Source organism: Meleagris gallopavo, chromosome 5, assembly GCF_905368555.1.
Source record: "Meleagris gallopavo chromosome 5, MGAL_WU_HG_1.1, whole genome shotgun sequence".
Classification (NCBI taxonomy): Eukaryota; Metazoa; Chordata; class Aves; order Galliformes; family Phasianidae; genus Meleagris; species Meleagris gallopavo.
Genome location: NC_139408.1, coordinates 39,786,685 through 39,802,803, shown reverse-complemented (window position 1 = coordinate 39,802,803; position 16,119 = coordinate 39,786,685). Strand labels below are relative to the sequence as shown.

Below are 16,119 nucleotides of genomic sequence, written 5' to 3'. Positions count from 1 at the left end.
TACACATACAGCCCCTAGCCTTTTCCTGAATTTATACTCAGCTTCCCTATGGACATGAATTACACATAATTCTAAACCTCAACAGAAATGTAAATGCCAGACATGGCTTCTGAAGTGAAGCAAGCTTCCCTGAGGAAAAATACTACAGATATCCCTATGCACACATGCAGGGGTGCTACAACAGAAACGTCTGCTCTCCAGACACAGCACTTAAAGAGGACTGCTTCTATCTCCTAATACATAACATTGGAGCATAGGCAGGGCAGATGCAGCCTGGCCCCACTACACCCTGCAGTGCAGCCCAGTCCCCATCTGGGCCCAGTGACCTGCTCAGTAACACAAGTAAAGTACTGCGTGGCTTTTCCCAGTCTGAGAGCAGCAGAAGCCACCTCTTCACCCTCCACAGAAAACACTTTCAAAATTACTTTGATTCCTTACACCAGTTGGTAATAAATTACATGTATTAATATCTTGCTCTAGATATTGGCAGTAAGACTTCTAAGAACCCAGATAATGGTTAATAAATAAATTAATAAGCTACGTGAGTGTTTCAACCATCACAGTAAGCTGAGTTTATAAAACTAATGCAATACTGTAAAGTTTAGGTCCAAAGTAAAATAAAAATCACACGGCTAAAAGACCACCATATAGCGACCATCAGGGCTCTAAAGATCGAGGTGCAGGATCCACAGACTTCTGCAGAGCACTCTAAACATCTTCAGCTCAGACCAACAAAGCAATCATCCTGCTGAGCTCTTAAACTCCTCTTTCATTTCCTTTCCTTAATCTATTTCTTCCTCCAACTTCAAATTGTCTGTGTCTTTTGTTGAGAACTACTTGGATTTTTAGTGGTTCTTCTGATAATCCTTGACTCTTTTACTCCTGATTAAAGAAAAAGAAAGAATGGGAATTGTACCCTTGACTGCTTTACACTTCACCTTAATTTCCACCCTCCTCCTCTTCTTTCCCTGCCCTGTTCTTTCCTTTGCCAACTGAAATCACCTGGATAATTTAGTTCACAATTTTTGATAAAATGAACAAATTGAACAGTTGCAGAGATGACCTAACCTGTGACAGAAGGAGGAGAGAGACTAGGGAACACTGAAAATAGAGGCTGGAATGATGTGAGCAGCTCTATGTGTCTCTCCAAAAATTCCCTTAAGTTCTGGAATTGGTAAATGAAATCATCACTAACAGCTGAGGATCACATGATCCCAGGAAGAAATAACTGAAAAAAAAACAACACCGCATCCAACCATGCAGTCCAGGCATTTCCCATATTTCTGACACTCTACTCTTGGGGTGAGGATTAATAATTCTTTGTAGAACTGCCTACATGAGAAGATACTTATCCTTCTTAGGGTGCCAAGGGATGAATTCCTAGCACTTCAGGGAAAGACACAGCTGTAACATTCTGATGTTTCCAAGATTCAAAGTACAAAATAGTCTGGCTGAAGTTTGAAAATCCCCTTCCTGTCTGTTGGGAGAGAACAATAAAAATACAGTGCTTTTCCTTTCAGATAAGTTATGTCAGGATCACATCACATTTCTGCACTACGGCAGAAGGAAACTGGAACACTCTGAAATGTATGATACAGCTCGGAAATTCACCATCCAGTATGCTGAGATAGGCAACAGCAGAGCTGGAGAAAACTTCTGGGAGTTCTGCCCACTGCTGCTGCCCAGGAAAAACCTTTTCAGCACTCTCTGTCACAAAATGAGATTTGTCTTCAGTGACATCAATGGCAAACAGCAGTTCTCCCCAAGGAATCCAAAAGAGCTCATGATTTCACCATTTTTGTAAACCAGCTATCAAGTATTAATCAGTCCAGTAGAGGACGCCGCTCATTTTGCCAGTGTATTTTTGCCTAATGACTGGACAGGAAAAGTAGCCTGAGACTATGACTTGCTAAGTATAAAATAACCTGCCTGGGACAACAATTGTCTGAAATGAAATAAGCTTAAATATACACTAGCATTCATCTGGGCAGGATTTGCCACCTGGATCTTTACTTACATGACATATCCTTTTTTTCCTAAGCCTGTAAACATCTACTCGTTCTGAAGGACAAACACTCCCACCACCTTACTTTGTTCCAAGCTCCTGCAAGCGTGGCATGCTCACATTGCCATGTGTCAGAAAATCGCCAAGTAAAGGGATGCCTGCAGGGCACAGACATTTCTTTTCTCTGAACATGAACATAGCAAAAAAAAATAATAAATTAAAAATGAATAGTAAAAAATGTTTGCTGTTTCTCTTCTTTAAGCCCTTGTTAGGTGCTGAATATATTTCTCAAGGAAAATTAATTTCTTTGCCTTTTCCTTGCCTCTAATGAACTGCCTCTGAATGCATGAGGGCACAGGAAGGAGAGCAGACTGTGGTGAGATAATAAAAAGTGAAAAGGCATTCAAAGCCATCAGTATCTTGCAAACCTACACTGATAGAAATATGTTGGACTGCAGACAGGGGAGAGACATCAGGGAAACTTGGAATATCTTTGGCATTCATTATTTAACTGAAAAAAAAAAAAAAAAAAAAAAAAAACAGATAACACTGAGAAAGCAGCAGGTTATGCAGTCCTATGGAGAGGTTAAGGAGACAGATGACTCTAGATATAAGCCATATAAATTTAAGATTTCTCTATGTCCTGTCCAGGCCACCAGCATTTCTTAACACTGCACTCAGTAGTTGTTAGTCCACAAATTCCTCTGTGAAATCCTAGGACATCATAATTATCAGCAGAATAATATGAATGTGGGGAAAATGTAATAGAAGTAAGTAAAACAAGAACACACCTGCCTCCACTTTCACCTCACCAGGTATTAAAAGATCCACAGCATTTTTAAGTCAGAAAATGTGCCAATATTTATGAGTTCATGGCAGCTTCAAAAGTTTTGGGAGTGAAATTTTCTCAGATGATCATCATAACTCCAGGAAGTTAGAAAAGATGGAGTACAAGTAACTGAGATGTTTTACTCCAACAAATAAGTGGATTTCTGAGTGTTCAGTCACACAGACAAAACCTTCCCAGTGCAGACAGTCAGGTGGAGCCCTTGACAGAACTAATTCTCTATGTAGCCTGAAAGTGGATTAACAGGATCAAAATTACTCAACCTTTTTCCTTCCTTCCTTCCTTCCTTCCTTCCTTCCTTCCTTCCTTCCTTCCTTCCTTCCTTCCTTCCTTCCTTCCTCCCTCCCTCCCTCCCTCCCTCCCTTCCCTTCTTTCCTTCCTCCCTCCCTTCCTCCCTTCCTCTCTTCCTCTCTTTCTTTCCAAACACGTGTTTCTTCAACAATTTCGTGCCAAATCTTATTTTAGTCAAATGTGTTCTATTGCCCTGCAGAAGGCAGGCAGATCTCAAACCATCTTGGAATATCTGCTAGCACAATTACATGCTTAAGACAGTGTTCATGAATGGCAAAATGAGCACTGCTGATTTTTTTTTTTTTATATTAATAAAATACTGGTGCTTCTGGCTTCCCTATAAACTTTAAGAATGCTCTGTAGCTAAGGAGAAACACTTTCAATGACCAGTGTGCTTGTTGTCTGCTGTGTTCTCTCCCTTGACCAACCCATAACAGCCTTCCCAACGCTATTCAGTAAATTTCTATGCTCTGCTGCTTTGCCCTCATAGTATGGCTGGAAGCTTCACCAACGGGGGAGTGCATTTTTGCACCGAAACATCTGGTACTGAAACAGCAAACCTGCAGCACCAGCTAAATAGAAACATTTCCAGACATCGCATCGCTGCACCGTCTCCACTGGCTGGGGTCATTAAGCAAAGCAGATGGAATGGGAGCAGAAGGCTGCTATAGTTGCAGGATCCAGCCGACACTGAGAGTCAGGAAAACACTCACCGAGCAGAGCAGTAGGGGAGCAGGGAACGAAAGGGTTCGCCAAACAGGTCCCAGCAATTGATTGCTGTCATCCAGCATGATGTCAAAGATCAAACTGTTAGACAATAAAAGCAAACTTCATCTCCTCTCCTCTTCCAATCATTTCTGCTGGATGAGGATACACTGTATCTGTTCTAAATCCATAGAACTGATTCCAAGGATAGAACGGAGTCTGATGCACTCCACAGCTGTTACATGGACCCTGACCTGGGGATAAGCAGCCTGGTGGTACTCTTCTCCTAAGCTTTCCAGATAACAAAGTCTTCACTGATTCTTTACCATGTGGTATTTGCAGAATAAGCAGAGGGTCTTTTTTTAGCAGCATCTTATGTCTTTCTGATTCATTCACTTTGTCCCTTGAGCTTCCGCAACACATGGACTGCTATAGTCTGTGAAATACTTTCTCCCCTCCTCCTCTCCATCATCAAGAATGCAAAGAGATGAAAGGTGCAAAAGTAAGAAGATGATAAAGTAAACCTTAGCACTGGCTCCATTTAGTAATATCCTTTATCAGCCTGCTATTTGTGCTTAGCAACCACTGTATCTCACACCAACTTCATTTTCATTTTAATATACCATACAGAAAAGCAGCCTAAATATACATCCCCAGATCTAAAGCGTATAATCTGTAAACTACAGGAACAGGCAGATCATTTCCATTAGTTTCTTATGTAGCAAAAACCACAATTTACACCGAAAGCATATAATTATATTCAAATTCTAAAAGACAGTGTCGGAAGTACTTTAAATTCATAGTTTGGGGGAAAGTCACTCAGGGGTATACGCAGTTATGTTTTAATACGCAAAAACAACACAAACGCATGCAAAGAGAGCGCAAGAGAAGTAATTGGTGATGGCGAGGAAGCCGTGGCAGATTGCTGCCCCTGGCTCCAGCAGCTGACTTCTTCAGAAGCACCAACAGCAGCAACTGGTGCTGGAGCCCAGATGGGCTGTGAGCCAAGGGGGAAGATGGTGCCGGGCCCAATGTCCAGAGCACGTGAGTGTCTTGTCTGTCCTTCAAGCAGAGAACAATGCAGGCTGCTCTTATAAGTTGCTTTAATATCTAAAGCACAAGAGAAATATTAAGATTTCATATGCTTCTGCAGCTCACTGCCAGGGATCTCAAAGCACACTGGCACTGCTCACCTCATCTAGGGGAAAACCAGTCCTGCCATGGATGAAGAAAACAAGCCACAGAGAAAGGCAGTGTTTCACCAAAGTCACACACCAAGCCTGAGCCACCGGTCAGCAGCGTGCAGTTTCATGTATTCAGGTTACACAGAACACAGGAAAAACTCCTTTTTCTCTTTAGAGCAAGTGACCTTTCACAAAGACCAAAGCCCACCAGAACAACAGAAATACAAAACCAAAAACTATCTGCCAAGCTGCACAAGGCTGTCATCCTGAGCAGTTGCACAAGGAGCCAGTCTAAAGTCACAGCATACAGAAACAGAAAACACAAGGGCAGTCATCCACTGCACCTCCCAGACAAAACTGAAGTTTCTTGCACTTACAAAGTCCAGTCCTTTGAGCAGTTACCTCCTGTGTGACAAACTGCCAAATTTCTCACCTCCAGCTGGAGACTATTCCATCCTCTTCGAGATTCATGCCTTATGTTACCCAGGTGCTTTTTCCTGCTTCTGGTAAGACTTGTGTCAGGAATGTGAGCCTTCCAAGAGCACAGTGTACAGTAACCTAGTGACCATCACATTTTTCAAGCAGGTATTTTAATGCTACAACAAAAGAAGAGAGAGAAAAAAAAAAAAAAAAAAAAAAAAGAAGAAGAAAAACTGGCCAGTATCTTTAAGAAAATTGTCTTCTCTTTTCAAATGCAAGAATACCATAAAAAGTACCGTTCTCATCCTGCAGAGTACTGACTGTGTAGTTTGAGTCACATATCCCAGTATTCTTTACAACTTCAATGCCCATATAAAGTATACAGCAGGATCCTTCATCTGTCTTTGAAACACAGTCACCTCTGCAGTAGAATATGACATTTGCTTGACAAGTCAGGGCTGCATTATCCAAAGGCAGAAATAAAGTGAAGAAGGATTCTCACTTCAGTCTAAATTGGGGGGAAAAAAAAAAAAAAAAGGAAAGAAAGAAAGAAAAAAGAAAGAAAAAAAGGAAAAAAAAAAACACAAAAAAAAATAGGAAGAAGAAAATCTTGATCTGACTCAGGATTAAATTCCCACTTATGCAAAAGGTACCACGAGGTACTGAGTAAGCACTAAGTATGTATCAGAAAGGTTCTCTGAACATTTCCCAAGAAACATCACTTTCAGTAGCACCAGTCTGAGCTATGTTTCAAAGGGCACAGAAACCCATATTAAGTCAGTGTGACAGGGTTCAGCAGAAGGGTTAGGCTTCTCTTGTCCCAGAGCTCATAAGATCACTGGAACGTCACAGGATCGAGTACAGGTGAACAGATTTAAGCTCCAGTTGTACAGAACACCACAAGCTGTTCCAGGTTGGGAACAGCTAATACAGAGCACTCTGTGAGACAGCAGACTGAGAAGCCAAGGTACCCCATTTGTTTCATGCAAATCATCAGTCAAATAGAAAACTCATTCTGAGGAAGCAGCCTTTGCATAACTGTGTAACTATCAAATCCTGTGCTTTCCCAGAAAAGCTCCTGGGAAGCGAAGATGAACTGTGGTCAGTTCGTCAAGATACAAGGGACAGTGAGTTTGGATGCTTACATTTCTGAGCAGTCAGCTTGAGACAATTTAGAGACCTTACCTTTCTTTAAAAATATTAGTCATTGTTAATGGTTCTGAGGAAGGGAAACTGAATACCTAGGATACAGAATCACTTGTCTTCACAAAAATGCAGGCTTCACTGCTGTTATGGACTGGCTACAGAGAGCAGGCTTCTGGCATTTCACTTCTGCAGAACTGAACTGCAACCCTAATTCAAGCTCTGAATGAAGTTAATTTTATTGGATCACTGGCTGTTCTGTATAGGATGATTTCTTTCCTTTTGTAAAAGCTAGAGCCATTGCTCAAAGTAATCTCCTGATGATTGGTGAACATGGAAGGTCCTGCTTGGCACCTGGGAACGGGCAGTGCTGGGGATGGGGAATTAGTTTTCCATTGTACAATAGAGGCAGGATTGGAGTAACAAAGATGCTTCAGGAATAGGTCATTTTACAGGAGCAGAAAGGAGTAGCATATATGTATTGTAAAGAGAGTGCACAGGCTTATGTGTGGCTTTAACGCTGGTTTGCAGAATATCTCCCTATTTCATGGAAACCCTCCTTGATTTGTCCAAGTGTTTGTTCTCATGTGCTAATTTTAAAAATGACATAAGAGACAGAAACGCTTGATATAAGTGAGAGGACTTGTGAGAACTGACAAAGGCCTGCCAGTTACACCTACAAGATATGGTGACTGCTCACTACCAGTCCTCATCACAACCTTTCACTTTTTGCTGGGACTCGTTCAACCACCCAAGCAAGCCTCAGCTCTGCAAAAAGCAAAAGAGAAATGCTCCCAACATCCCCTATTTCTCCCACAGCTGCCCTCGCACAGCTGTACTGTAGAGGCTGGGGCAGGCTGCAGCAGGCATCACGCTGCGCCTCACCTCTATGCACCCCTGCACCCCTGCCCACTGAGGAGGGCCAGAAAATATAGCTGGAGGAGGAAAGAAGAAATCAAATTAATTAATTCATCTCTAAGACAAAACATGCACAAATCTCTTTATTTTATCTGTCAACCCAAAGGCATGCATTATTCAGCAGCTGAGGCGATGAGGATGTGGAAAGAGGGGCTGTGAAGCCACTGCTGCAGGCTCTGATATAGCAGCTGACCCAGCAGGGTGCTGCACAGCCAAAGGGGAAAGGAGGATACAGCACATGGGGACTTGCAATAAACACACTCCAAAGTTTGTTCCATGGCTAGGCTGCATTCATCCCTCTGCCCCGAAAAGTGCTTCAGGAAAAAAAAAAAAAAAAAGAGGAGTTATGGCTTTCCCTTCATTCTCTCTGGGGAGTAAGATTCTGTCAGTCTGGGAAAGCCTTCTCACAGAAAATTCATTCCTTCTGACCCACAGAGCAGCTCTGCCTGTGTGGATTTGCTACCTGCTGGCAGTGAGTTACAGCTGTCCAAATGTTTGCAAGTTGCAGCTCAACTATCAGCAAGCAGCACCCCAGTGGTTGCTGAATTAATTCTCCTAATGCCAGCACTGCAATAACTGCAGGTCTGTGCCCGCTCCTGTTCAAGCTAAGCCATGAGGTTTTCTGCTGATTTCAAACAGACTCAAAACAACTGTTCATTGCTGGGGAGATATTTACTTTTCCACTACTCTGGACACTGATACATCGCTTTAAACAGACAGAGATCTACTGAGATGTGTTGGAAAAAGAGCACAACGCAATACAGCACTGAGTACCAGTAGTCATACTGCAGAGCTGGAAGGCAGTACAGTGGGTGGTGGGGGGCCTGAACCCACTCCCTCTGAAGTCAGTGAGTACGGGGCCACCTGGTAGGGCAGGACTTAACCTGAATGCTTTATTTCCCTCCAGCAAAGAAAAAGAAACAAAACCCAATAAGCACAGAAACCGTACAGCCTCGCAGGGTTCTGAGTCCTCAGTACTGTCACAAATCCAAATTCCAAAGGGCCTCTGTCATGCAACAGAGAAAAGGAACACACAAATAAAACACGCGTGTGTTTACAGGACCAGCTGTCTATGTGGTCTTTTTTTTTCCTCTCTCTCTCTTCCCCTTACTCGTGGCCAAAGGCAGCTTCCATGCCATTCTGCTACATGGCATGATTAGGAAAGGAAAAAAACCTCTCCTGCTGGCTTATGTGCTGGCCTGAGCTCCAAAGCTCTCCATTTCCCTCAATTCCTTACTGCAATGAGGACACAGAAAAATGCCTGTCTCTTGCTGAAGTTGATAACAGCTTTTGCACAGGGCTCTTAAATGAGACTTTACTGGGTTTTCAGGGCAGACAGAAAAGTCATCAAGGAGAAAAGAACTATCATTTCTTGACCAGGAAAAAGGCGATGGACTCTCCCGCAAACCATCACCTGCCGTTTATGTCAGGGCTTGCCACTATCACATTTTGAAACATCCTTCCCTCCTCTCCTCACAAGTGACCTATGCACCAACCTTCACCATTCCCTTTCATCATAGAGCACTCAGCTAAAAAAGCACCCACACAGGGTCAGCATCAGAAGAACTGGTGTCAGGAAGGAGAGAGAAGATGCTCTGGTGGGAGAGGCACAGGCACAAGAGAGCACCAGGACAGCAGGTGGGAATGCCGCATGGCATGTCTGCAGTAGGTGCTGGGAAGGGTGTGCCAGCAGGGCTGGATCAGGGTTATTGGAGACAGTGAAATCAGGAGCATTGCAGCCAAGACCTGAGATGACCAGAAGAGCAGCAGGAAAGGGTTAGATGGCACAGAACACGATGGCCTTTCCAGGAAAGAGCTGAGGTGTGCTGGGGAGTATGTGGGCTCAGGAAAGGAGCCAGGAAGTCAGAAGTGAACACCAGCAGAGTGAGTCTACAACAACAGGAGGCACTCTGCAGAGCTGCCGGAGGGTGCAGGGAGCAGAGAGCACTGCAGGACAGGCTGCAGGTGCCTGGCAGCATGGGAGTGGGAGCCTGGGGCATTGCGGGACAGCCCTACACAGCAGAACCAAGGGTTCAGGACTGGCATGCTGCTGGTCAGGGTGGACATGTGTGGCCACCCTGCAGGCAGACACGGCAGCATCCTATCAGCATGTCTATTTCCTGCTTCCAATGTTTACCTTCAACCAAAAAGCAAGCAAAACATTCAGGCCCCATCAAGGGAAGGGAAGTAGTGTTATGCCAAACAGTAAGACCATCTGTCAAATACCACCCATGCGAAGCTAAGTTAGCAGTTATTAATCATTAGCAGCACTAGCCCTGCCGGTTGCAGCAATACCCAAGGACCATGAGACAGCCCCTATTGTGACCAAGTGAGGACTCAGCCTGCCCCAGCCCCAAAGGACTCTCAGCAGCAATACCTACAGGAAAAGCAGGCTGGGAGGTAGAAGCAGCTCAGTGCCGGGACGATGGCAGGCTTCAGCCCCCTTTCCAGTCTATCGCTACCTTTACACTCAGAGGCGGCCAAGCAGAGCTACTGCAGGTTCACACTTGAGCCAGACCTGCCCCTGACCTGTACCACAGGGACGGCACAGGCCTTGTGCTAATGGTTAACCTGTCAGAAGGAGCAGGAGGGGAGACAAGAGGGAGAAGGGGGACACAGAAGCGGGCCCCGGGTCGGCGGGCCCAGGCCAGCTTCTCCTAGGGCAGACAGGCTCGGGCAAAGGCAGCGCAGGTCCTACATTGCTCAGCATTCCAGAGGCAGGACTTTGGCAGGTCCCCCTCCCACGGCATCTCCCAGATCCCCCTTTCCTTCTCCCTCGCTGTCGGAACTAAAGCTCGCTCCGGAATTTCCTGCCGCGGGTTTCCCGGGAATCCGCTGCCGGGCTCCAAGTGGAGAGCACGGTGCAAGGGTAAAGAGACGTCGCCTCTCTCTCTGCCCTCCCCAAGTCACCCCGCAACTTCGGGGAGGCAGACTGAAGGCAGTGCATCGCATCATCCCCGGTTCCCGGCTGGCCCGCAGCGGATACACGGGGACGGTCAGGAACGAAGAGCCGCGAGCACAGAGCCGGGGAACTGCCGGCACCCAGGAGATCCCCAGCCCCAGCGGGATGGGTGCTGCCTCCCGGCCCGGCCCCCGCCCTCCCGGGAAGTTGGATCGGCAAGCGGCCCGACCCTAGCGCCTAGAGGGTTAACGGGGCCGGGGGAGCTTCCTCCGGAGTCACAGCCACCATCCACAGGGTGCTCCCCGGACTCTTCTGCTGCTCTGCAAAAACGTTAGAGAGAAAGAAAGAAGGAAAGAAAGAGAGCGAGAACCCACCGTGTCCTCCTCGGAGGGAGACAGGGGAGCGGTAGATAGAGATAGGCACAGAGTGGTGCTTGCTGCCGTGGAAGTGATGCTCGTACTGAGCCTGAGATACAGACGAGGAAGAGGAGGCAGAAGAAGCCACGTTAGAGGAACTCCACACAGAGCTGACGATACATCCCCAAAAGAGGGAGCACATCCACAGGGTCCAGGCGGGGCGGCGTCCCGGGCAAATGCTGGGGTTTGTTCTCAGGTGCATGGTCAAGGCACGGGGCGCCTATAGCCGGGCAGTCTGAATTCCAGCCAGGGAGAGAGGATAAGGTTCATGATGCCAAGGGACCCATGCTAGCAGAGAGGAGAGCCGCTTCCGAGGCTCTGGGGCGTGCGTGTGTGCTCAAGAGGCAGAGAGACAGCGTGTGTCTGCGAGAGAGCGTGTGCGGGAGGGGAGGGAGGGGGAGGTAGGAGCACACAGCAGAACAGGATGCGCCGCTTCCAGGCTGGCTCTACAGTGCCGGGAGCCCCGCGGCCGTTCCGAGACTCCGGGGGAGCGCAGGAGCGCGGCACATGGCAGCGGGTCCGGGGGATCTCGCTGGGCGCTTCCTGCAGGTCCGCGGGGACTTTCCCTGCCTGGAACCCCTCACTGAGCTGAGGGGCGACTGCAAACGAAGAAAGAAGAAAAAGCCAGAGACCCCAGGTAAATTTCTGATTTTTTTTTTTTTTTTAATCCCGATTCCAGGGGGTTTCAGTTGCTTCTCCACTAGCAATGTTGCAATGCAGAGTTGCTAGCCACGCGCGCGCACATACACACACACACACAGAGATCTGGCTCGTTATCCTCCTTCCACCGAATCCAGGCGACCGACGGCTGAAGCCGATTAACCCTGAGAAGCCGGGGAGGGCAGCACCAAGGCTCCAGGCGGGCGCGGAGCGGGGCCGGGCTGCCGTGACCGGCGCGTGGGCGGGCTGCTGGCGGCCGGCGCGCCAAGTGCGGGCAACTCGGCGGCGCAGGTGAAACGCAGCCGGGGCGGCCGGGGAAGCAGCTCCGCGAATGGGCCAGCCGTATGCAAATATACCGGCCGCGGCCAGCCAATGAGGACGGCGGCAGCACTCCGCAGAGGGACTGGCTCGTTCCGGGAGGGGGCGGGGCCGTCGGGAGGCCCCGCCCCCGTCATTCATGCTCCCGAGCCGTGCACATGCGGCCGGCACCGGCCCCTACCCCGCCCGGTTAGTGCCAAGGTCCCGTTGCGACCACCGGAACTTAGCGCTTCCCTCGTGTCACGCTTTTCACTTTTAAATGCTCCTTCAACAACACCTTGAGTCCGCAGCCATGCATTTGAGAGCGAGAGCTGCAGCCAGAATTTGCAGCCCATAAATAAATAAATACACGGAGAGGCACCTCTGCGTAATGAAGTGCCTATCAATGTGAATGGCAAAATCTCCAGCCCCGGTGGGAAAGCCGGGCACCAGCAGCAGAGGGACTTCCGGAGCAGGTGCGAAGCGCTGGGAAAGGCAGCAGCCCATCCTGCTCTGCCCCCACTATCGATCACCACCCCAGACGAAGGAACAGCTCCTGGCTGCCAGGTTCCCTGCCTCCCCCTCTAGATCCACGTCTGGGGGTGTGCACACATGCTTCAGAAACCTGCCTGACTCATAGGATGAGTACTTCTGTAAAACAAATTCCAGGTTCGTGCCATTGATTGCTATTCGTAGAATCATAAAGGTTGGAAAAGATCTCTAAGATCACCTATCTAGTCCAACCACCAACCCATCCCCAACATGTCTGTTAAACCACATCCCTCCGTGTACAGTTCTTGAACACCTCCAGGGACTGTGACTCCACCACCTCTCTAGGCAGCCTGTTCCAATGTATTCCCCACTCTTTCTGAAATTAGGAAATGAAAAATTTCCTAATGTACAGCCTCAATCTCTCCTAGTGTGACTTAAGGCCATTCTCTCATGTCCTGTTGATGCAGCATGTTATGCTGCCAGCCCGAGTTCTGCATCTGGAATTTCCCACTGACCTTGATACACTCACAGCTTATTTTCTAGAGACTTTTAGTTTAAGTGATCTAAATCAGTGGCTTGATCAGTCAGAAATATTTCAGTGTTTTGCTGGGCTTAATCAATGACTGCAGGTACTAAAGCCAGAAAGCAAGAATATGACTTTCAAATTTATCCAACATCTGCCACCAAGAATCTGAGAGTGCTTTAAAATCTTTTATTAATGAGGTCATCCAACAGCTTTAGGTATTACTTTATTGTTCCGCAGATAAGAAAGCAGAGGCTCAGAGGCGTTAAGCCAGTGAGTTCCTGATAGACATGGGAACTGAACATAACAGGCCCCAGGATCCTCCATTCTGAACAGCACATCTCACTGGGATGCATGTCCCACTGGTCAGGGTGGAAGACCTACAGAGCCCTGCAGCAGCACAGCGCAGGGAATGGGGCAGCTTCATCTGGACGCAAGTGTTTCTGTCCTTGAGCTTTGCTGAGGACCCTGGAGTCGTTGCCTTGCATGTGGCAGGATATCCCAAAGCATCATTGCTTGGAGAGGAAGCCTCCCCCTGCTTCTAACTGTACTGTTGCACTTTATCTCTCACCTCCTCTCCCAAGTCAGAACGTGCCCTGAAAGGCTGCTGACCTTCACTTTTTGCTAGAAGAGAAAAACATAGGAGAAGGTCATTCTCTGTCAGCTAAGTGACAGCAGCATCCCTAGGGCTCTCAGGTGCCATTTAAGTGTCCAGCAGATCACATCCTCTTCTATACTTGCTTGAGGTCCTCGTCAGGTTTGCCACCTCCTGGCCTGCTGTGAGAGGGCAAAGCCCTCAATGCACAATACATCACAAACCTCCAGCCCAAATCACTGCTCCTTTCCTCTGCTCGCTTCGCTCACCTTTTCCCAGATACCATAGTACCAGTGTCACCCACTATGCCACCAACTTTAATACCAAGACATCAGTTTACCTGCAGGGGACGTACGAAAAATGAACATCATTTCAGACTGCCTGGCCTAAGCCATAAAGTGCCTGCTGGTCCCTGAACAGGAAAAGCAGAGCTGCTTGTGCTGTCTCTTTGCTGGGGAGCCATCCTGTGTGAGTTCTGCCTACTGATCTTCCTTTCCTACAAGCCACTGGGTAAATTGCCCTAGACAAAAAGGAGAAAGGCCAAGAGAGCCAATCTGTACAACATAAAAATAAAAAAATAAAAAGGAAAAACTGTGAAGCTGGTTATAAATACATCACGGAGTTCTGGTGACACCATAAAGCACCGGAACTTCACTCTGCCTTGCTTTATGAGGTGCCTCTGGATATATTTACTGCCCTGTAATTCACAGGTGACGCATTCATTTAGCAGCACCACTATGCGAAGAGGGGAGATTTCAACTCAGGTTCACCCCTTGGGAGGTGAGGGGAAGTTTAGAGCCAGAAGTGAAATTTCAGCAACATTATTCCCAATAGATTTACTTCAAAAGAGTCATAGTTACTTCCCCGCTAGTTACATTCATCTGGGTAAGCATAGCCTCTTTTTAAGTGTAATGGTACCTTCAGAATTGAGATGGGTGCTTTCAAGGATGCTGGTTCCCATCCTAAGTTGCTCCCCACAGACATGAGATAAGTAGTTTTATTTCTTATACAGTTTTTTCTTTTACTACAAGAGCAGAGGGACAACATATTTCTGAGAGATGAGAAACAATAAACCAAATGTTTCTAGGTTTTAGAATCCCAGAAGGAGACCCAGTTGGCTTCAAGCTCTGGAAAACTTTGTACTCTACTTTATTCGTGTCAGCAAGTCTGATTCTATATATTATATTTCATATTAAATCTTTGTTATTTATTTTGCTGCACTGAGAACTGAAAAAGCAGCCAGCTCTACTCTAAAATCAGATCCAAAAGGGAATCTCCATTAGTTTTTGGCAATACGAGGTGCCTGCCAGGGAGATGGCAGTGCTAGCTCCACCCCATAGAGGCTAATGAGGGACAACATCAGCTGGTGCAAGGCTACATCATGAGGTTAAGAAAGTAAGGTCAGCAGGAACAGGCTGTGACCCAAAGCTTTTCTGTGACTCAGACTGGTTTTTTTCAAGGTTCAAAATAGTCACTTTTTTTTTTTTTTTTAATGTACTTTTTCCAAGAACAAGATGGAGGGTGAGAACAGGTTCTGCTTACAATTCTAAAATAGAAGCTTAAATAAAATAAACCGGAGGGGATTGCTTGTGTAGAAAGCTTAGGACTGGAACGCAGGCACCATTGTCTTTACAAAACTACTTTAAATACTGCTGAGGACAGCAGTGACCACAGACCAAGTACTTCTTGGCACTGCAGGCAGGACGAGCTGTGCTGGAGCAGACCCAGTGCCTCTGCCGACAAGAGCTGCCTCTGGCAGGGGAGACCTGGCAACACCAAGGAACTGCCAGCACCTGCTCAGCCAGGGGAGGTGCTCCAGGACAGGGCTGAAGACCATGGGCACAGCACTACTGTGTTGTGCTTTTTCTGCACATAACCAATTAGCAGTAGTCTTCCCAGCTCACACTGTTATGCTGTATTTCTGAACAAAGGAAAAAAAAAAAAAGAGCAATCTGCTTTCAGGGCTTCCGTGTTTTCCTTCGGCATGCAGTTAAGTCAAGTTACCTACAAAAGCTGAGACATAAGCCTCTGTTACTAGTGACACAGGACAGGTCTAATTCCCTTTCCAGCTCAGCCCCCAGGGACCATGGTTTGCCATGAGCAACTAATACAGCAGCTTTGGAGCCTAGTTCTTCTCTCATTTATGTCAGGGTGAGTAAATTCAACAGAGCCAGTAGACTGACACCAGCGAAGGGCAATCAGATGCTTGACATTCGTTTGGGAGAAGAGAAATGCTAACTAATTGCAACCCGTGAGCTTGGGCTAGCAGGAAGTTAGCCCAAAGCAATAGTAACCACTGGGAGGCTCTGACAATCTGAGGGACACAAATTCACTTCTGCCAAGAGTCCAGTCTAAGGGCCAGAAACCTTGAAAAGTTCAGACCTTTTCTGACATTTTGCATCAACTGCCCTGTGTTGGTGGAAACAAGTAAGAACAAATGTGGGAAGAACATCTCATTTTCATAAGCATTAATCAATTGTAATTTGGAAAGAGGTAATGTTGGAATTTGCTAATGCAAACTGACAATAACAGGTTAGAATTGGCCCAGTTTAATAGATTGATGTACAAAGGACAATTCAGTGTATTCAGCACTATGTAAACTGTAGAAGCAGAAAGTCCCTTCCCTGGACAGCTTACAGACTTGCTGGAGAGGCAAGAGCCAAAATATGTTGGGCTAACTTTATAAGCAGGCAGTTCTTTTTTGGTTCCAATATGCTTGTC

General features: G+C 46.8%; 1 protein-coding gene and 1 long non-coding RNA gene across 20 annotated transcripts in view; one reads left to right on the top strand and one right to left on the bottom strand.

Annotated features, from left to right (window-relative positions):
- NRXN3 (neurexin 3) overlaps positions 1 to 16,119 on the bottom strand; it is a 947,214-nt gene that overhangs the window by 335,754 nt on the left and 595,341 nt on the right. Inside the window, exon 1 of one of the 19 annotated variants that reach the window (XM_010711786.4) lies at positions 10,790 to 11,224. The exons of 17 other annotated variants lie outside the window; for them this stretch is intronic. In XM_010711786.4, coding sequence (XP_010710088.1) covers positions 10,790 to 11,033 — 244 coding nt within the window. In that variant the 5' untranslated portion in view covers positions 11,034 to 11,224. Of the gene's footprint in view, positions 1 to 10,789; positions 11,225 to 16,119 lie in introns of those variants that run through there. One more of the 19 variants, XM_010711787.4, reaches the window with a different exon arrangement.
- The window catches only part of LOC146544328 (uncharacterized), a 36,106-nt gene continuing 31,177 nt past the window's right edge, over positions 11,191 to 16,119 (top strand). Inside the window, exon 1 of the long non-coding RNA XR_014883679.1 lies at positions 11,191 to 11,468. This is a non-coding gene — a long non-coding RNA (uncharacterized LOC146544328). The remainder of the gene's footprint in view (positions 11,469 to 16,119) is intronic.